This window comes from Echiichthys vipera (assembly GCF_963691815.1).
Source record: "Echiichthys vipera genome assembly, chromosome: 7".
NCBI lineage: Eukaryota > Metazoa > Chordata > Actinopteri > Perciformes > Trachinidae > Echiichthys > Echiichthys vipera.
This window is the reverse complement of record NC_139832.1, coordinates 25970031-25991494: the sequence shown is the minus strand read 5'-3', so window position 1 is coordinate 25991494 and position 21464 is coordinate 25970031. Positions and strand designations below refer to the sequence as shown.

General features: G+C 42.1%; 2 protein-coding genes across 4 annotated transcripts in view; one reads left to right on the top strand and one right to left on the bottom strand.

The window, feature by feature from the left end:
- bcar1 (BCAR1 scaffold protein, Cas family member) overlaps positions 1–6769 on the top strand; it is a 101014-nt gene extending 94245 nt beyond the window's left edge. For all 3 annotated transcript variants that reach the window (XM_083916118.1, XM_083916117.1, XM_083916119.1), the window contains 4 exons: positions 1438–1818; positions 2112–2993; positions 4078–4164; positions 5296–6769. In XM_083916118.1, the coding sequence (XP_083772244.1) occupies positions 1438–1818; positions 2112–2993; positions 4078–4164; positions 5296–5844 (1899 nt within the window). In that variant the 3' untranslated portion in view covers positions 5845–6769. The remainder of the gene's footprint in view (positions 1–1437; positions 1819–2111; positions 2994–4077; positions 4165–5295) is intronic.
- A 3558-nt stretch (positions 6770–10327) lies between these two features.
- On the bottom strand, positions 10328–20099 carry LOC310949390 (C-signal-like). The gene is made up of 7 exons (XM_083916838.1): positions 19916–20099; positions 16876–16930; positions 15022–15218; positions 13368–13425; positions 13115–13233; positions 11379–11489; positions 10328–10858 (listed from the first exon to the last, which is right to left on the bottom strand). The coding sequence occupies exons 1-7, from the start codon at positions 20060–20062 to the stop codon at positions 10745–10747; spliced, it is 801 nt and encodes a 266-aa protein (XP_083772964.1). The 5' UTR covers positions 20063–20099; the 3' UTR covers positions 10328–10744.
- Positions 20100–21464: the final 1365 nt, after the last annotated feature.

Sequence of the window (21464 nt, the reverse complement as noted above, 5' to 3'; positions counted from 1 at the left end):
TGCGTGTATATAAAGATATATATGTGAGCGGACGGCACAATGTATTCTTACTCTCATGTTCAAAGATATATAAATCAGCAGTCAAGGTTGCTTTAATACAGTGCATCCGGAAAGTATTCACAGCGTTTCACTTTTTCCACATTTTATTACGTTACAGCCTTATTCTAAATTGTTTTAAAGGAATCTCTGTCCTCAGAATTCTACACATAATGCCCCATTATGACCACGTGAAAAGAGTTTTCTTGAGAGTTTTAAAAATGTATTATAATTAAAAAGCAAAGAAATCATATTTACATAAGTATTCACAGCCTTTGCTTAATACTTTGTAGAACCACCTTTGGCAGCCTCTACAGCCTCAAGTCTTTTTGAATATGATGCCACAAGCTTGGCACACCTCTCTTTAGGCAGTTTTGCCCATTCTTCTTTGCAGTACCTCTCAAGCTCTATCAGGTTGGATGGGAGACTTGTGTGCACAGCCATTTTCAGATCTCTCCAGAGAGGTTCAATCGGATTCAAGTCTGGGCTCTGGCTGGGCCACTCCAGGACATTCACAGAGTGGTCCTGAAGTCACTCCTTTGAGATCTTGGCTGTGTGCTTGGGGTCGGTTTTCATCCAGTACGTCTCTGTACATTGCTGCATTCATCTTTCCCTCTATCTTTACAAGTCTGCCAGTTCCTGCTGCTGAAAAACATCCCCATAGCATGATGCTGCCACCACCATGCTTGACTGTAGGGATGGTATTGGCCTTGTGATGAGCAGTGCCTGGTTTCCTCCAAACATTACTCCTGGCATTCACACCAAAGAGTTCAATCTTTCTCATCAGACCAGATAATTTTGTTTCTCATGGTCTGAGAGTCCTTCAGGTGCCTTTTGGCAAATTCCAGACGGGCTGCCTTGTGCCTTTTACTATGGAGTGGCTTTCGCCTGGCCACTCTGCCATACAGGCCTGATTAGTGGATTGCTGCAGGGTTGGTTGTCCTTCTGCAAGGTTCTCCTCTCTCCACAGAGAAACGCTGGAGCTCTGACAGAGTGACCATCGGGTTCTTGGTCACTTCCCTGACCAACGCCCTTCTCCCCCGATTGCTCAATTTAGACGGCCGGCCAGCTCTAGGAAGAGTCCTGGTGGTTCCAAACTTCTTCCATTACGAATGATGGAGGCCACTGTGCTCATTGGGACATTCAAAGCAGCAGATATTTTTCTGTATCCTTCCCCAGATTTGTACCTCGAGACAATTTTGTCTCTGAGGTCTACAGACAATTCCTTTGACTTCATGCTTGGTGTTTGCGCTCTGACATGCAGTCAACTGTGGGACCTTTGGACAATTTGGAATAAGGCTGTAACGTAATAAAATGTGGAAAAAGTGAAACGCTGTGAATACTTTCCGGATGCACTGTATTTCACATGGTATGTTAATATTCTCTCCTTTCTCTCTTCAGGTCTACGACTTCCCTCCGTCTGTCAGTAAAGACGTCCCTGATGCTCAGCCAATCAGAGAGGAGACCTACGATGTTCCACCCCATTTTGCCAAACTCAAGCCAGTCCCTCCGGGCCAGTACCTGCACAACAACCTCAACGACGACGACGACGAGCCGCCGATTCCAGAGGACGTGTACGATGTCCCGCCCCCCGTCCTGACCGACAAGCATTACCGCGGAGACAGGAGCGGAGTCAGCAATGCCCCCCAGGAGATCTATGACATCCCGGCCAGCCTGCGGACCGGAGGTCACCCCGCCCAGGATGTCTACGACTTCCCTCGGGAACGAGAAGACAAAGGAGGGGAGCGGGGAGACCAGTATATCTATGACGTCCCACCACAGGTAGGAGAGTTAAAGCAGGTATTCTGAGGCTACAGCCGTCACCATCGTAGTTGTGTTCAGTTAGCATTAAAACAGTTTGTTCAGTTGTCCGTTCCTCCGTCTTTCTGAAAGTGAGGTTTTGTCTTGTTTTCCTTGTGGAAATGCTTCTCATCACAGTTTGAACTGATGAAATGCACGCTGCTAGCTCAGTACAAAGACAGGAAAAAGTGGGAAACTGCTAGCTAAGCTCATTTGCATCCTGCCTTAATCCGGATGGTCTCCACATTATTTCAGCGGTGATATGTGTTTTCCAGGTCGTGCGTGATGCCCAGTCCACCAGCGAGGAGCTCACCTTGTCTTTCAAGCGGCTCTCCGCCTCGAGCACAGGAAGCACACGTAGCAACCACTCTGCTTCATCCTTAGACATGGTCCCGGTCCGCGACACCTCCTCTTCCTCCTCACTTCCTGCCTCTGGCTCCATTCCAGGGAAACCCCTCATCTTGGACCTGGAGCAGGCCATGGAGCGTCTATCTCGCCTTCAGCAAGCTGTTGAGTCCAGCGTTTCCCTCATGATGTCGTTCATCACAGGTAACTGGAGGAGCCCTGCTCACCTGGAAGGGAACCTACCAGCCATTCATCAAGCTGCTGACCGGGTGCGCTCCGCTGTCCGAGACTTCCTAGAATTTGCCCGGGGCGCTGTGGCAAACTCCGCCCAGGCCACAGACCGCTCTCTGCAGACCAAGCTGGGCCGTCAGGTGGGGAAGATGGAGGAGGTCTTCCAGAGTTTGATACGACAGAGTCAGAGCTTAGACGCCATTTCCTGGTCGCACACTGCGCTCACAGCACCGCCGCCAGGGGGGGACGACTTAGATCGGCTAATCATGACGGCACGAGGCATCCCAGACGACGCCAAGCAGCTCGCCTCCTTTCTCCACGGTAACGCCTCGCTGCTCTTCAAACGGACCAACCGGCAGCAGCAGCAGCTGCCACTTCCTCCAATCCCAGGGGACATGAGCGGACACATGACAGGATCGGGAAGTGGGAGCTATCAGGGAGGGGAGAAGGTGCACATTCAATCACGGCCCCTCCCCTCTCCTCCAAAGTTTACAGCTGCAGAGGAAGGGGAAGGCGTGGAAAGGCCGTATGAGACCACAGAGGAAGGCTGGATGGAGGACTACGACTACGTACATTTACAGGTACCTACACACACACACACACACACACACATATATATGCCTACACTTTCTAATAGCTGGTTCTGTGTGTACCACTACGATAGATTCTGGTCATTTATCAATTCAATGATCATACAGTTTCATTTGGGATTTTTTAACCGATATCGACTTTAGAGGGAAACATTGAGCGATTACGGATATATGGCCGCACATATAGTAACATTTTAAACTGGAATGAGAAAAGACCTTTCCATGTGGATTTTGCACAGATATGACTTTGTACGAAGCAGAAGGCTGCTTTAATACACAAAACCTAGTAGTAAAGAATATTTATCAATATTATACATGCAATGTATTATTTTCAACCAATTCTTGAAATGAACACTTAGAAAATAAAGATACAAATAAAACATCAAAAATGCAAAATAAAATTATACTAAAAATGTAAAACGGATCAATATATCTGACAACATATACGCCGATATGGATTTACCTCTGAGATATAGGTTAATATCGGTCTGGCTTTATTCCAAAATGGCAATATGTTATATTTAAAAGTTATTTTTATTTCACTTTACTTTTGTTTTCATCGTGGAAAAATCATCAACGAAATATTTCCAGTGATGAACCACTGCTCCATACTGTCTCTGCAGCAGTCATTCAACCAATTGTTTCCTCATTGGTAGTTGATACTGTATCTTAAAATACTTTAAGTTTGCTGTATATGAAAGAAGGAGCAAATGAAGTTACAAAGCGGCCATCTGACACTGTGTTCAGTCTGGTAATTTGGTTTTATTTAACTCTACATGACAACTGTAGGTGTGAGGCTGTGGTGATGGTCCTCACACATTGTCTATGTGCTGTGGGGGCCTCACTCACTCACTCACTCACTCACTCACTCTATAAGTCCATGTGCTTGTGAAGAATCTCTCCTTTTATACCAAAGACCGTGTGCCTCAGCAAGGCTGTGCAAGATGTGTAGTCTGTTTGTCCCCACCAGAGGGAGACAGAGGCTGTATATTACTTATGATCTTCCTGTCATCAATAAATCATGTCAGTTTGTACAAGCGTGTAACAACTGTGTGTCTGTGTGATGATCTGTCAGGGAAAGGAAGAGTTTGAGAAGAACCAAAAACAGCTGTTGGAGAAAGGCAACATCATCAGACACAAGACACAACTGGAACAGCAACAGGTACCGCCCTCAATGACCCAGTTTACTGATCTGTGTGCAGTTTGAGGGGTGGGCAGATGTGGAATATCATGTTTTTATCTAAATGTCCATCGATTGGTGTGATACCTATGTGACTGGGCTCAATGAGTATTTGTGAGCTGTGAAAGGCCTTTCTCCAATGAGTTGGGATAAGAGCATGCACGCACATCCATGAGGGCAGATACTGAGCCAAAAGTGAGCAAATCATGAAGTGAAGGAATAAAAAGCTCTCACATTTCGACATTTGGAGCACAGCCTCTCTTCATCAGACTAAAGTTAGTTTGGCTGTGTTTGAAACATCACCTACTGTAGGTGCATTATAGAAGTAGATATTGGAGTCTTGCAACATGCAAGCAATTTATTTTTTTTTACTCAGTGATTTTATCTGATGAATTCAGAGTTGAAGTTGGATTTGTGACACAACTGCCCCAGGGCTGCAACTAACGATAATTTTCTTGAACAACTAAGTTGGTGAAAAGCCCCCGAAGCCCAAGAGGATGTCCTCAAATGCCTTGTTTTGTGCACAACTCAGAATTATTCAGTTCTCTTTCATGCAAGAACAAATTATTCACATATAAGAATCTGAAATCAGAGAATTTTACTCAAAATGATTAATCAAAGACCAAAAGAATTGCAGATTCATTTAATAATTGACAACTAATCGATTAATCAACTTATTGTTGTAGCTCTAAACTGCACTTAATTAAAACCTTAGCACAAGGATTTAGGGGTTCAACTAACCACTATTTTCATTATCGGATAATCCAATGTTTTTTTTATTATTATCAGTGACAGATGCACATGAAAAGTTCTCTGTGAGTGTCTTGTCTTGTCTTGTCTTGTCTTGTCTTGTCCTGATGTTTTCTGTTGAGGACCACAATGGAAATAAGTCCTGGACTTTATAGTGTTTTTATCCTCAATTGTATTTGATGTATTTTCTTGTATGTAAGGCATTTCAAATACAATGTAATAAATCAAATCGAATCAAATTCCACTGTCATGTTTATAAATGGCTTGTTTTGTCAGACCACAGTCTAAAACCAAAAGATACTCAACTTAGAATCATAGCATCATCATTAAGTATTAACTGTCTCCCTCCGTCTCTCCTTCCAGATCAAACAGTTTGAGCGGCTAGAGCAGGAAGTCAGCCGACCAATCAACAACGACATGACGGGCTGGGCCCCGTCCCCGCACCACCCTCTGGCCAACCAGCAGGCCCAGAACGGCTCTGGGGGCCCCTCCTCCTCTTCCAAATTGTGCCACGGCGACCGGCAGCTCCTCCTCTTCTACCAGGAGCAGTGTGAGCAGAATGTCACCACGGTGACCAATGCCATCGACGCCTTTTTCACCTCCGTCAACTCCAACCAGCCACCCAAGATCTTCGTGGCACACAGCAAGTTCGTCATCCTCAGCGCGCACAAGCTGGTTTTCATTGGCGACACGCTGTCACGCCAGGCCAAGTCTCCGGACGTGAGGGCCCCGGTGGCTCAGAGCAGCAACGCCCTCTGCGAAAAACTCAAAGACATCGTGATCAGTACGAAGACAGCGGCGCTCCAGTATCCTTCCCCTGGAGCAGCCAGAGAGATGACAGAGAGGGTGAGGGAGCTGGCAGGCTGCACGCAGCAGTTCAGGATGGTGCTGGGACAGCTGTTGGTGATGTAGGGAGGGGCGAGGGGGGAGGAGGAAGAGAAAGCAAACAGTGACACAAACTGGGATGACCCAGGAACACGTGGCAGTAAATCCTCCCTGTATCAAGGGACGGAGGACTCCACAGCATGGGGTAGGAGGACCTGGAGGAAACCCTGTACACATTTCCAGTGTGAGGTTGGAGACCCCACTTCCATCCTCTGCTCCCTCCCCACCACACCTTTCACTGGGACCATTCCTCCCTCATTCCTCCTTCCTCTGCGTGCTTTTTATTCTAGACAAACTTAAAGGAACATTTTATCTTCAGTGGGCTGGGCCAATGGTTGTAAAATAATCATTGTAAATATTTAAGTTACCTATTTAGTCAGAAAACCGGAAAGAAAAAAGACTAAAGAACTTCCAGTATATAAATATAAATATATGGTTCTTTTTTTTTTTGGAGAAAGAAAAGATGAAAACATAAGTGTAGTTTTTAGACAATATCAATAATTGTTATTATTATTATTATTGCTATACCGTATAATTCTGGCTCTGATTCTTGATCCTTGTATCATTATTGTTATGGATGTGTAAATTCCAGATGATATGTATGACTGTATGTTGTAGTACATCTATGCTCTTCTCCATCCCTGACAAAGGCACACTTTCCAAAAAGCACTGGAGCACACACACACGCACACACACACACACACACACACACACACACACACACACACACACACACATTCATCTTTAAACTTTAAACTTCACCTGATGGCAGACTGACATCAGTCCACCGGAGCAGACAACACTGGTACCAAGAGATATCCATGTAGCTGTACAGTTCCAGTCCTGCAGTTATGACAGATGACTTCAGTGCCCTCTCAGCTGTTTGTTTTTTTTGGAAAACTATATGTAGGTTGTTTTGTAAGAGGCATGTATTAGAGAAAAGGAGTGTAAAAGGTTCAAAACTAGAAATGAAATTAAACCTGCGTTTCTTCTTTTCTCTGACACTGTGATGTTTTCTTTGAAATATTCAAAAGGGAAATGTCATCTCCGGTCTTCATTTCCTATGTTGATGCAAAAATATTAGCAAGATACCTAGAAAGCTAAAAAAAAGTCTCAGTCTTGGCATTAAAAAATATGACCTCAACTGATATATACCTCAAAACACAACGGAATTGTCATTTTCCCTCTTTCCTATGGATGAAAAAGGTGACTACATGACATTAGAGGTGATCGTGATTGTTCACATGTTCGGCCTTTGTGTCTGTGTTATTTCAACGGAGCATTTGGACCCAGAAATCGTATTTTGAAAGGGTGTTACGTCAGACTTAACAGCCGGATATTGACTCTCGTGTTTGCCCATCTCCGGTCACTCAGCTGCAGCATTGGTAAACTCCATTTCACCCAGTGCCGGACTACAGTAGCTATGCCAGCTGCTATCGTCTTGTACAATGTAAACAGGATGTCAAAGAAAGTCATTGTCAAAACCCGTCTAAAAAGTTTAAATACTAATTCAGACTAAATATATTTGTTTATGGAAATGCAATACTTTCATTATGTGCCCCTCAGAACAGCCCGTGGGTGTTTTATTATTTTTTTTAAATATGGCTTTCAATAAAGATTCTACATCTTCAACCTTTAGAATTCTAGTTCGTCCCATGTGAAACATATAGGGGGAAAGACTTATGACCTATACTTCATCTTTATATACAGTCTGTGGTTTTGGTTTTGATAGAATTTAAAAAAACACAAGCCGGTTGAAAACCAATGATCAGTTTAGCCATCGGTCATATTTGGAAGAGAAAATAATAATAAATTAATAAAGATGAACAGTAAAATTAGAACTCAAACTCTCTGTACTGACACAGAACAGTTTAGCTAAAGGTAGAAAAAAGTCGATATCTAACCAAAGAGAAGTGGGAACCATAATATACAATTATATTTTACTATTAGCTTGCACTGCTAACTGGCTGAACAAAGTGAAAACTCTCGACTGAAAACCAAGAACCACAAGAAATGTTCATATTTCAGAGAGATAAGTGTTTATACAAGTAAAGTTGCATTAATGTGGTGCTGTTGTTTTTAGCCTCTAAGGGAGCAGAACTTCACTGTAAGGTTGGAAATGCTAACTTGTTAGCAGCCTTACCACAGACACAGGGCAACATTATGGTTCATTTGGCGTCTGTGTTGCTCTCCAACGACTCCTGAGGGAAACATCTGTCTCTTTAGCTGCTTTTACCCGTTTCTTTTTATTTCCTTTCTTTTGTGAATTCCCCATCATCTGGGTCCGTCTCAGCTGATAATAATCACTCCCTGTGTTCCAAAACTCATACTACCATGCTGTTATCATGCCAGAAAAGGATTTAGTATGTTCCAACACATAGTATGTCAAAAATACCAGGATGTCCTATTGCATCTGGTCAGATTTTGCATTACGCACGCCAGCATGCTTTTCTACCTATTTCTTCTCACAATCCTTTGCGCGGCGTAGATGAGGAAGAAAATCAAAGTTTAACTTGCATCGTGGTAGTAGAAGCAGTATGGCCCAATTGTCTGTATACTGCATGCAACAGTTAAGCACAATATAAGGGCTGCAGCACTAAAGTAAAAAGAAAACTAGTTTAGTTACTGATTGTTAGAGAGGAAACAGGTCTGCACAACTGAACCTCTAAAAATCCCATACCATCATCAACAGAACCTGACAATATACACTATACTATAAATGAATATAACAGTACAACTCACTTACAGTATGTTATATTTAGGTTTGGAATATTGTAGCAGCGGCCCGGCGGTGTGGTGGTTAGCACTGTCGCCTCTCAGCAAGAGGGTTCTCCCACAGTCCAAAGACATGCAGGTGTTAGGTTCATTGATGACTCTAAATTGCCCGTAGGTGTGAGTGTGAGTGTGAATGGTTGTCTGTCTCTGTTTGTCTCTATGTGCCCTGTGATAGACTGGCATCTGATGTAAGCTGGGATCGGCTCCAGGGATCCGGAAATCCCAAAGGTTTCCCTGGAGGTCTTTGGTGTGACTCCTGTCTGGAGAGGAACATATCTAAAATCTGCACTGCTGCCTGTGTAGTGCAGTGTAGTAGTGGTTCTCACTGTTGAACCGGCCACCACAATTCACAGTAGTACATAAGCAAGACGGCCAAAGAAAACAACGCTAGTGTTCTGTTGTATCTCTGATCAAATACACTTTAATTCCATCACACTGTTTTAAACAGTGCCAGATTATTAGATTATTAGATTATTAGATAGGTGAATGTGCAGAAACAATAGCAAAGAATTTGGTCAGTTCACAATACCAGCCACATAGTGTACATTTGGGCCACGTTTTGATATGACTTACAGTATGTACACAGATTTTATAATGTCCACAAAACAGCTGTTCTTTATTATTCTGTATAACAGTGATCGAACAATTTAAAACACTTCAAATCCAGGCTCAAATAGATCTTAAAAGTAAAATAAAATATCCTCTTTCTAATCCCAGAGTGATTACTTAATGCTAGTAAAATATTTGTACATTTTTAAACTTAACATGCATGAATGAATGTTTGTTTTGAATTGAGACATGCATTGTAAGTTAAATGTGGATCGGCCTTGGCTGCCATCTATTGACTTTATTTTGCACTGCAACATAGGCAACATTTCTTTTTTCAGAACTGCTGTCAAAACAACTGCTGCTGTAACGATACACGGATCAGTACGCCGGGATAGATTGCCAAATCGATATTTTGAGCACAGCCCTAGCATGCATTTACAGTACATGCACATTAGTATTGAAACATGTTCTCATGAACAGGTCTGTACCAACCGGAAGTGCAACAACACCAAAAAACAATGTTATGTGACTGATTTTAGCCAACAAAAGGGGGCGGTTAAACACTTGGTTAGGATTAGAAAAAGGTCCTGTGTTTAAGGAGGGTTAGGGGGCGCATTACTTTTCGTTGTTATACGTACGAAAACTGCATGAGAACTGTGTGTTCAGCCCCCTGTATACATGACTGTAATAATATCCAGGTGTCTGATTGGCCACAGATGTGACGTTCATTTTTGTACTGAGGGAGTTACCTCCTGATGTCTGTAAGAGTACTCCAGCAAGCTTATCCAGGTTTTTGAATATTCCAAGAACCTGGTCTTAGACCGATACCAGTCCAACAAAACATTCAGTCAAACCTGTATGTAGTCAATAATGCCAAAGTATTTGTTCAAAGTACATAATACAAAATACATCAGAACTTCTCCTTCTTGTATCAGCTGGCTGGCCCTCATCCTCACGGGGGCGTACCTATGTTCCCCACTTTGTATGCAACCAGGGAACATAGGACCCTTTTAGGGACGCTGTTCCCAAAAAAGCGTCCTATGTTCCCTGCTTCTCACAGAAAGGGTCGATGTTCCCCATACTGTTATTTTTTCCACAAACAGTGCTGGATTCTACGGCAAATAGGCCTATGTAGACCATAACACAACCCCCTAACCCTGACCCCCCTAACCCTAACAAAATGCTAAAGTAAATCAGTGGAGGCATCGCGGCCGGGGAACATAGGGATGACCCCATCCTCGCCATGATGACACCAAAACATATGAAATCTCTTTTGGTGTCTCTCAAAGGAGAACGTGTGAGCAGATGTGTTTTCTATAGCAAAAAGAAATGCCACTCCCTTTCAGTTGGACTTTAAAGGACAGGAAACATTTGAAGTCTATCTAAATGTAAAATCCATCCAAAGGCTACTGACTGTGAAGTGAGAAGAGATGGAGGACAACATGTGCACAAATGCATGACATGTCAGCTGTCTGAGTTGGACAAATCAAAAAGGTATCTTATTCTTAGTAGTTGTGTGTAGGTTTATTGCTGCTGCATCGTTGTTTCTTTGTTATTTATGTGTAAAAAGGACTGGTGCGGTCGGTCTGGTGCAGCTGACATGCTACCAGGGAATTGTATTGCCCTGCCAATCCAGTAACATCCCAATATCTTTATTGCTGAGCGTTGACATCACACTGAGCATGCCATTCACGCTGTCCTCGGGGGACAAAACAGCCTGGGGGAGATGAGAGAAACAAACACAAGACAGAGGGAAGTCAACAGAAAGGATGAAATTAGGCAGAGCAGTACTTTGAGTTAAACGCTAAAGTCTGTAATCAAAAATGTCGACGTGATGGTGGAGGAGATCACCGAAGACATCAAGACATCTTCAGGCTAGTCACTAATCTCTAATCACTTTCTGATTTAAGCGTAACATTTGTAAAGTCGGGTGTGTTAGTCCTTATTTGAGTATTTCTAAATTTTAAGTCCAAGAGTATTTCACAAACCGTGGTCAAGATGACTCTTCAGTCTTTAAGAGCACATCACAAACAATCCTAAAATGGCAGTACACTATTTAAGTAAATGCATATATTTACTTTCCACCCCTGATTGTTACTGCTATGTAGAGAGTTGGGTTGGTTCAGCAAGAAAGCGTATTCACGTCATGGAATTAGTTCGAGCAAATGCGCTTTGTGTTCATTCAAACCTGCTGAAATGACCTGAACATATTTAAAAGGTCTGCTCCATCAGCCCACCTGCTCTCCTCCCATGTCAGTGCGGACCCAGCCAGGGTGGACAGCTGTCACCAGTATGTTGTGCCTCTTGAAGTCCTCGGCTTGACAGCGGGTCAGCATGTTCAATGCTGCCTGGTGACCAACAGAAAGGACAAACGTTTTGTTATACAAAAAGTCAGCAATTTCAAAAAAACACAGAATATATTATTATTTGGCGTAATTTGCGTAAAGATACAGGTTTCTGAAACTACACAAATATTCTAAGCAAAGCAGATGATCAATCATCTCATCTCACATACAACCGCTTATCCAGGGTCGGGTCGTGGGGGCAGCAGCTTTAGCAGGGGACCCCAAACTTCCCTTTCCCGGGCCACATTAACCAGCTCTAACTGGGGGATCCCGAGGCGTTCCCAGGCCAGTGTGGAGATATAATCTCTCCTGGGAACGCCTCGGGATCCCCCAGTTAGAGCTGGTTAATGTGGCCCGGGAAAGGGAAGTTTGGGGTCCCCTGCTAAAGCTGCTGCCCCGGCGACCCGACCCCGGATAAGCTGTTGACGATGAGAAGATGATAATATTATAATATAATATAATATAATATAATATCTAAGTCAACACCTCTTCCAGTCTCACTCACTGATTTGATTCTGTCTACTGTAGTTATATCTGCGGGACAATCATCAGACATTCTGATTAATAGCAGATGGGTTGGGTACGCAAAATAATACATCATTGATGGGGGAAAATATTATATTATTATTATATTATATTTTAGGATTCATTTTCCATCAGGCACTAATTAGTTAACTGATCTCTCTGTGGGGTCCTTTGTCTTTCAGAGGCTGAAGAGGCTGTGTGCGTCCTTTTAAATAAAGGTTAAATAAATGTTTTGAAAATTCAACGCAACAGGGTCAACCTCGCCCTTTCTCTTAGCTTCAGACTCTCCCAGTTCCAGCTTTGTGCAAAGGTTTGAAGAGGACACTCTTGGTGAGGAACTTTGAATGTTTTTAGGAGAAATCCTAGTGGGAAGTTTAAATGTTTTGGCAATACGGACCCTGAATGCAATCAGCATAAAGAATGTTCCAGAGTTCCCTCCATACTGCAGAAGGACAATCACCAGAATAATCCCAAAACTCTGTATACAACTCATAATAAACAGTGTGAGACACATAGCCATTTTAAAGCTCTAAACACACAGCAGTGTTTTCATGCATTCATTAAACCTCTGCTCAGGCTGGAGGTTATGACAGGTCACTAGACTCTGTCTATCTTGTCCTGGCCTAACAGGTGCAACAGAACAATTAGGAGAGTCAGTCAAAGCACAGTGTGTGATAAGAGAACACACCTGTGTGTGGGTGGACCATGAGCAGAGACATCAATGAATGTAACAACGTTTCTGTGTTTGTCTAGCTGATGGCCGGATTAAAAACTGGATGCTGTTAAATGGTGGCTGAGAGCACTTTAGGCCTTATATAAGAAACTTACATAAAAGCCCCATTGGGGAGATAAATCGAAATATACATTTAAAACTAAATAAATAAAAATGCTACATTGTCGTTGTCAGATGATAGCCAGTGGGTTCAGAGCTTGTATTTTGGTGTTCCACCTCTTTTGCCCTCCACAAGGACTGTTTACCTGCATGCAAAAGCGTCTTCCAGATTTTAAAAATATATGTAAAAGTTGGGAAAAAAAGTGCTTATACTTTAAACTATTGTATTCTAAATATCAAATTTAGATTTTTTTTTGCAAGTCATTCGTACCTTGCTGGCCCTATAAGGGTACATCTGTGCTACAGCAAAGGTTTCTGGACATTTCTTTATGGATGAGATGCTCGTGGAGATGTTGATGATCGCCGCCCGCCTCCAGGACATTTCATCCGCTGAGACACAGAGAGAGACAAAGAGACGTGACATAGACATAATACTATAATAAATGTAATGCAATACTTGTCATTTGCAGCATGTGAAATAAATAATAGCTCATTTTTGTTTTAAGCTGTTTCTTCTTCATTACCCCTGTCCTTTTCAGGGGAGTCCATCTCTGCGGCTCTCTGCAGGAGTGGAAGAAGCATCTGAAGAGAGAGAGAGAGAGAGAGAGGTGATGTGGTGTGTGTGTGTGTGTGCATCTGTACAATGTATGTCACGCTGTAACTAGCACAGCTACTTGTATTAGTACCTTCTGAATTTAACAATTGAATATATGTACCATTCAACTTTCCTTCCTTTCTTTTGCTGCATTTCCACTGCATGGTAAGGCTCTGCTCTCCTCAACTCACTCTTATTTTTTGGTTTTCCACGAGCAAAAGTTAACGGGTAGTACCTGGTAGAACCTTAGTTGAGGTTCTAAACCAGTTGAACCAATACTAGCAGGTGGAGTTAAAACACTGCAGACCACTGATTGGTCAGAGAAAGTTGTCACTAGTGCGACCCAGGACAACCTGTACTAAGCCGCCATTTTTAAATAGCCAAGCTAATGTGAAAAGCGACCCCAAATTTTGAAAAATGGCAGCACGCAAAACTATGCCTTTAAAGCGTTCAATTGACGAAGTGCTGATATTGTTGCTGATGAAATGATGGTGATGTCACAGCAGCATCATTAAGCTGCGTTCAGACCAGACGTTAATTGTTCAGACGCAACTCCCCAAAAATGACGCAAATTGAGCGACAACTCTACATTGAAAATCAATGTAAATGGCGCAATGACACGCGGTCCAGGCGGGGGCGGCGCGAATGAAGTGTCTGATGCATCTGGGGGTGTCGTGTCTGAAGCAACGTGAATAAAGTTGAAAATATTGAACTTTTCAGGCGACATCGCACCATGGCAGCCAATCAGTGACGAGTTCAAGCTGACAACGTCACTTCCCTCACGTGCTGTTAGTCACATTCCGACCAACATGGGCGAGAAGCTGATTGTAGCTGTGTGTGGACATCCGGTGCTTTACGACATCACTGCTGTCTTTTACCGGGACAAAATAAAAAAGAGGAGGCATCAGTGAAGGTCAGAAAGGAGGTGGGACTCTTCGGTAAGTCTTGAAGTTGTGGCTTGCGGACCGTGTTTCTCTATGAATGTTAGCATCAGTTAGTACTTGCTGAGAACCTCGGACAATGTCAGGAGAATCAGGACCGGACATCCGGCATCTCCCTTTTACACAGCACACAACCGGACTTTCTTCATGTCAGATGCGTCCTCACTTACTGGACAGAGTCGGTGCGTAATGTGTTCATGTACACCTACAAAGTCTTACGCCGTTCCTTGAACTTGGCTGATTATTTTAGCATCGGTCCTAACCGACAGACGTTCCTGAATCTTGTCCTCTCTCCAGTTCGCTCTCTACACCGTGAGAGGTGAATGAACGGCTGTATGCACATATGGGCTCACTGAGATTTCACAGACTTTTATACTAGAGAGCTGAGAGGGTTAAACATGTCTGACTGATTCGGACATTTGCGTTGTACAGCTCTGCTGGATAAGATAAGATAATTTCTAGTTTGCAGTGCAAGTGTGAAAGGGGTTGATCAGTGACACCTTAGCAGTGATGTGATGATTGCCAACACCAGGCATGCATGTATGTCTTTGTTTTCCTTATTTAACAGTCAGTCTTGTGATCAAATGTTGCAAGAATTTACATCTGTGTGTGCATGCACAGAGGAGAGTACGACAAACCAACCTTTGCGATGAGAAATGGTCCGACCACATTGGTTTCATACATATCCATCATGTCCTTTTTCCCGGTGGTGGACAACGGCGCTGATGTGTCTGGTTTGTTAATAGCAGCGTTGTTGATGAGAAGGTTCAACCCCCCAGCCCCAATCTGCTCGTTCACAGCCTGGACAGCAGCTGTGATACTCTCTTCATCGGACATGTCTGTGGATAGACATGCACATACACAAATGTACACATTTGTACACAAACAACAACTTTTAAAGACCAGGTGCTCCTATATTCTTCAATATATCAGTTATATTATCATCAGAAAATTTGTATCAGGGATATCAGGGGTCCCTCAGGGTTCTGTTCACGGTACCCTCCTCTTTTCTCTCTACAATAAGTTCCTTGGCTCCGTTATTCATTCACATGGCATTTCCTACTACTACAACTATGCAGATGATGATCAACTGACCGTCTTTTCCCTGGTCTGAAACCCAGGTGGCAGCACAAATCTCTGCAAGTCTGGCCGAAATATCTAGTTAGATGACTCTGCACACCACCGGAAGTTCAAAGGCGTCTCCCATCCTTGACCTCTCCATAAACATTGAGACCTCTGGTGTCCGGGACTCAGACAACCCACTCCAGCAGATTCATTCTCCCCAACAGGAGGATACATCCATTTCACAACCTAGAAGTGACACAGGTTCTGCTCCAGGCACGCAAAACTACCAAAAACTGCAGTTCCTTGAACGGTCACTTGAGGCTGGCTCCAATAACGCATAAATCCCCATAGAACTTTACAGCAGAAATAAACATGTTTAAATGGGTTTGATCTCCAGAGCTAATTTCCTTTCATAACAACTGTATAGGCGGTGACTTTTTATGCTCATAGTGATGTTTGAGGGGCAAATGACAAACTGTATATCTCAGGTGATATTTGTTTTTTTTCTCTCCTGCAACCTCGTTACTAAAATTGTCTGATAATATTGGCTCGTAATGAATTCCTCACGCTCTAGTTAAACCATAAGGCTGATGATATTCTATTTTATGTTATTGTAAATCCCACGTGCAGAGCCAAACCAACAGTGAATGTATCTCCTAACAAGTATAGTTTGTGTATCACAGCCTGATACATCTTCTGCCTCTGTGCCATGGCTCCATTCATATGAAAAACACATCAAGAATGCACTCTGTTGCACTTGGTGACATGTTCCTACATTTCCATGAAAACAAACACACACACTGTAGTTTATTTTGACTCAATCCCACATACACTGTCCTGCTGCCACAAATATCCACTAGAGCACCAAATGTGGGCTAATGGAAATTGGCCCCAACAATTAAAAAAAGATTTATGTCTTGAGAAAAACCAATGGCTTTGGAGCTCAGAGCCACAGGCGATTAATTTTCTCTAAAGACCTTAGAGTTAGAGATGTGTGTGCTGATATGCTGGGTAAACACGAGCACGGCTATTGGGAGGGTTTGCTGCTGAGAACAGAACACACTGTACAAATTACAGATTACAATCTTCACTGAGTGATTCTTGGATGAGTTTACATTATTTCAGAATAGCTTCTCTCTTTATTGTAGCCAGATGTTGAAAAGGTGTAAATGCATCAATCGCTCCATTCTGTCAGCAAGCGTCTGTGGAAATAGACATTTACAGGATCCGCCCCTGTAGTTACACTAGAATTACACAGAGAAAGTTGTCATTCAGTCAGTAATCTGTGTGCAAACCATTATACTTTTTTTCTGCACGATGACACCTCCAAGGCTTTCTAATATTTCAATTATGTAATTGTATATATGTATATATATATATATATATATATATATATATTAATACAGATATATGAGGATGTGTTGTGTTTACCTAGTTTGATTATAGTAATCTTTCCTGGATATTGAGTGGTGAGGTCTCTCAGGGCCTGAAGGGAAAAGACATAAGGAGGGAGAATGAGAGAAAGATAAAGAGAGTATGGATAGACAGAGACAGACAGACAGCAGCATTTACAACATTTGGTCTCTCACAAAAAAAACAGAACAGACATTGATAATATACAAATCTAAATCAAATATATATATTTAATATTATGTGTTTTAAACTTGTTGTTCGCAATGTAGTCAATTGTCAATCCTCTGTTAACTAGCTGAAATTAATGTCAAGTAGTGCTTTGCTGGAATGAAGAAAAAAACGCTAGGTGAGCACAGAACCTTAGATAGCTTTTTGTACAACCAAAATCTGGACAAGATATTTTTAAGCAACCAAAATGTTTAATTTTGTTTTACAATTTAACAGTTTAACAATTAACTTTGATAAACTGAAAACACGTTGTGAGAGGGTCAAAGTTCTCAGACAAAGACTCCCAAACTGTGCAACTCCATGGTAGCAGCTTGCCCTGCCCTAAAGAATGTCATACTTTAGCATCTATTTTACTCTAAAATGGACCGTAATCTATAAAATGAATATTGCGCTGTATTGGAGAAGACTTAAATCTAACAATTGAGACCTTAAAGTCATTATAGTAACATGTTTACTGAGCTAATAAATGCAGTGAGAAGCAGGGTCATTTTCTCATCGACTTCTATACAAACAGACTTATTCGTGGAGCCAGTGAACTTGTTCCCTGCTGGACATTAGAGAGAGTGCAGGTTTAAGGCACTTGTGAATTGGCTTCACTTTTCAGACCCTGAGGTTGCCGCTTGGGTGGAAATAATGGATTACATTTACTCTTATTCCTGTAACAAAGTTGTTGTTTTTTTACAGTTAAAACGTACAAAAAGAAACATATTGGACACAAGTCACAGTTTATCAGTCCTGATAAACTGTGTGAGAATGGAACTGGAGAAATGAGATATTATGTCTGTCTATCTATCTATGTGGACTCAGGAGGACACAGATCCAGAGACACTCTGGAAAAGACACATGTTTAAAATGTAAATGTTCACTCGGGCTGGGACAAAAAATGATCAATTTAATCAAACAGATTAGTTGAATGGATTTGGATATTCTAAGATGATAGGGATAAAATAAATTACATGAAAACTTGTTGAGTTAAATTTGATGATAACATTTTGAAGAACCACCCAGTCACTGAGGGACCTCTCCCATTGTTACTCAAAGTCCTGAAACATCTGTGGACCGTGATACCGCTCAGGGTTACACCCACAAGTTTAGTCTCTCAACTTGCTCAACAGGGACAACCCCACGATCCAGATTTGGCTCTGCCCTCAACAGATGTATTGACCCAAACACCAGGCTCTTTGTCTGCTATACGAAGGTTTACATTTGTAATAGTTAAGCACTTTGTTCACAGCACTTTGTAGTTCATCATTTTCAGATTTCACCATGATGAATTATCAGTGTACTAACTTAAAGTCACACTTCAGACATGTTTTAAAGTATGGGAAAAAATACTCTGCCATGATAAATATTGAACTGTGTAACTGCAAATGAGTCTGGTGATACCAGGCTAGGCTACTCTCATTCTAATGACAAGTTGATCTTCCAACTTTTCTTTTAGGCGATCTCTCCTTCGCTGCAACCAACAGCCACAAAGCTTTTTGCAAGTCATTGTGTGATGACATCACTAGTATGCATGGGAGCATATGACATAATTGGTAACAAAGCTCTCTTTAACCCAGGGAAAACCATGGTAAATTATAAACTGTCATCTGACCTGGGGCAGCCCACAATTAGTAGTGTTTACACTCAAAAGCTATGCTGAAGAAGAAGTGACGACAGAAATTGTAAGATGAACTTTAGACCTTTTTAAAGGAAATCAATGGCAGACAACAGCCTGGGTCCTTTCTGTCAGATGATGGGATTCACATACACTGCAACATGGCTTATTGGTAGAGGCTGAGACACCTCTCTGAGGTATGGGGTATTAGACCTGCACAATGTCACTGGAGGTGCACTCGTCCTGACAGAACGTTCAGAGCACGCTCCAATGGACAGTGGCCGACATACATATGTCTATTTTTCATATAAAATATATTCCGACCCAAGGCTGACGGCAGACGTCTCAGTGAAACGAATCAATCATCCCCATGTTCTACCATAGTGCTCCAGCTGTTGGGGCAGACCAGATTTGACTGTGCATGTGTTGTATCTCACTGATATGACGCAATATGATATGGTGCATTATCCTCTACTTACCCCCCTTTCACTGCAAAAGGAAATAACTGTGAGACATAATCTTTATGTCTACAACTTTATAATGTCTGGTCTCTATAAAAAGCTCCTTCAGTCTTTTCCTTGTTAATCACTAACCAGTAGTCAGTCATCTCAGCCAAAGCACAACTCTGTGGGCATGCTGACCTTGTTTTAGCTTGTTTTAACTGAAAGATAGAGCTATATTTGTTCAGAAACAATTCTCTCTATGATCTTACTGAAACAGGTAACAGAATTGGTAGAAATGGAAATCTTCGCTGGCTGGTTTTTGGGGAAAACGTATACAGTGATACATAAAACATCTCAAACTATTTTGAGGCTGCAACAACACACAAAGCAAACATCATACAGCCGCCAATAACTGTTGGAACAAAGGGAGCTTTGTGTACGTGGTAGAAATACGTAAAACAAATGTGATCCCATTTTTGAATTTTAAGAAGCTTATTACAGTATTAAAGTGAAAAATTATCTCTGAGCGCTAGTTATTGGTTTTCACTCTTACAGATGAACAATCCCTGGGTGTATTAAAAAGTTTTACTCATGTGCGCCCAGGGTCCATACACGTGTGTGTGTTGTGTGTGTGTGTGTGTGTGTGTGTGTGTGTGTGTGTGTGTGTGTGTGTGTGTGTGTGTGTGTGTGTGTGTGTGTGTGTGTGTGTGTGTGTGTGTGTGTGTCTGTGTGTGTGTCAGCAGGAAATCAGAGAACTATGGCAAGTATTTATGAATAGCGGTCTCACCTCAGCCCTGGGTCCTTGAGGCGCTCTGCAGCAGGCATAGATGTGAGCCTTCTCTCCGGTCCTGTCTGCCAGCTGTTTGACCAGCTCCAAACCGATTCCTCTATTGGACCCAGTCACCAAAATGTTTCCTTCCAGTTTCTCTGACATGTTTGCTGATCAACTCTCCCAGCTGCTGCTGTCTGACTTTTTCTTGCAACAGTGACTGAACATGTGGGAGAGCAGACTGTTGCTGCAATACTAGTCATGTGTGCGTCATGCACACATATTGATATAGGTGTGTTCTGTGCAAGAGGTGAAGTGTAAGCATCTCATTCTTGCGTTTATCTATAGGTACATTTGGACCATTTTTGCCCTACTTTTCATTATACTCTGTTCTTCTTATCAGCCAGCCAACACCAGCCCTGGAGTTCCTGTTTTACTTGCAGTGACTTTAGTTTCTGAGACTACCATACTGATGTCTGTCTGTCAGTAAACATTCATTCAAGCCAAAAGCTGCCAGTCTTGTCTTGCTTCTTTTGTGTCATTGACATTTAATTGTAAGTGTATGTGTGTGTTTAGTTAAGCAACATTTTAAAAATGTGGTAATTCAAGGTGTGCAAGATACCATTCACCATACACTAGGGCCTTACCGGTATCGTTTTTTTGAGACCAATACCGATGCCGATGCCAGTTTGAGATGGAAAATTTCCCAGATTATCAATATAGTAGTGAATGTTTGAGCCTGAATGAAAATATACCTTTTCTGTGTGGATTGTGCAAATGTGACTGCAAAGGTACTCAGAAGGCTGCTTTCCTCAAACAACTTTATTAAAGAATATTAAACATTGTAATACATTATATATACAATTACATTGTCAACCAATTCTAGAAATGAACAGAACATGAATGAATAGATAAGTGTGTAAGCATACCATTTCTAAATAACCCCAAACATTGTTTTCTGCATTGTATGTTCTGTAGAAATTCATTTTCATATCAATGCATAACAGACCACATTTACACAGATACCGCTATGTTAGTGATATATCGGTCTGGCTCCACAATACACCATCAAGAGTGTAGTTTGATATTCTCCCTCAGAGATTTAGTAAATCTGTGATGATGTCAAGATTGAGAATATGTGGAAACTGGGGTTTACCACAGCTGCAGAAACATGAAGTTACCACACTGCCAGAAACTAAAGAATTCTGCCTCTTCCTGTCTAACAAAGGACAGCTGAAACCCCTCACAACAGGCCAGCAAAGGAAAGAGCACGCATTGATTATTATCACTCCAAATGCTTGGTCGTTGCAATTTAGAACGAGTACATAGAAAGGGGTGCATCATAATGGTCTATTACAGTAATAAATCGGCTCAACAGGCTGTAATTTACTTGCGTAAACTTTGATGAAACTCTGAAGTAGTGTGGGATCATGGGAGTTGTTGTCCTCATTGTTAAATAGCCATAAATGCCGATAAAAATCTATAAGGTGTGAAGAAATAATATTCACAGAGTATAAAAGTTGTATTCAGTTATATTCAGCGGTGTTAATTATTTTCATGTAATTTC

Coding starts and splice junctions, on each gene's coding strand:
- LOC310949390 (XM_083916838.1), bottom strand. CDS start 20,062: ATGTCAGAGAAACTGGAAGGAAACATTTTGGTGACTGGGTCCAATAGA. Junction 16,931..19,915: donor CTCAAGGACCCAGGGCTGAG/GTGAGACCGCTA, acceptor TTTTCCCTTCAG/GCCCTGAGAGACCTCACCAC. Junction 15,219..16,875: donor GATTACTATAATCAAACTAG/GTAAACACAACA, acceptor GTCTATCCACAG/ACATGTCCGATGAAGAGAGT.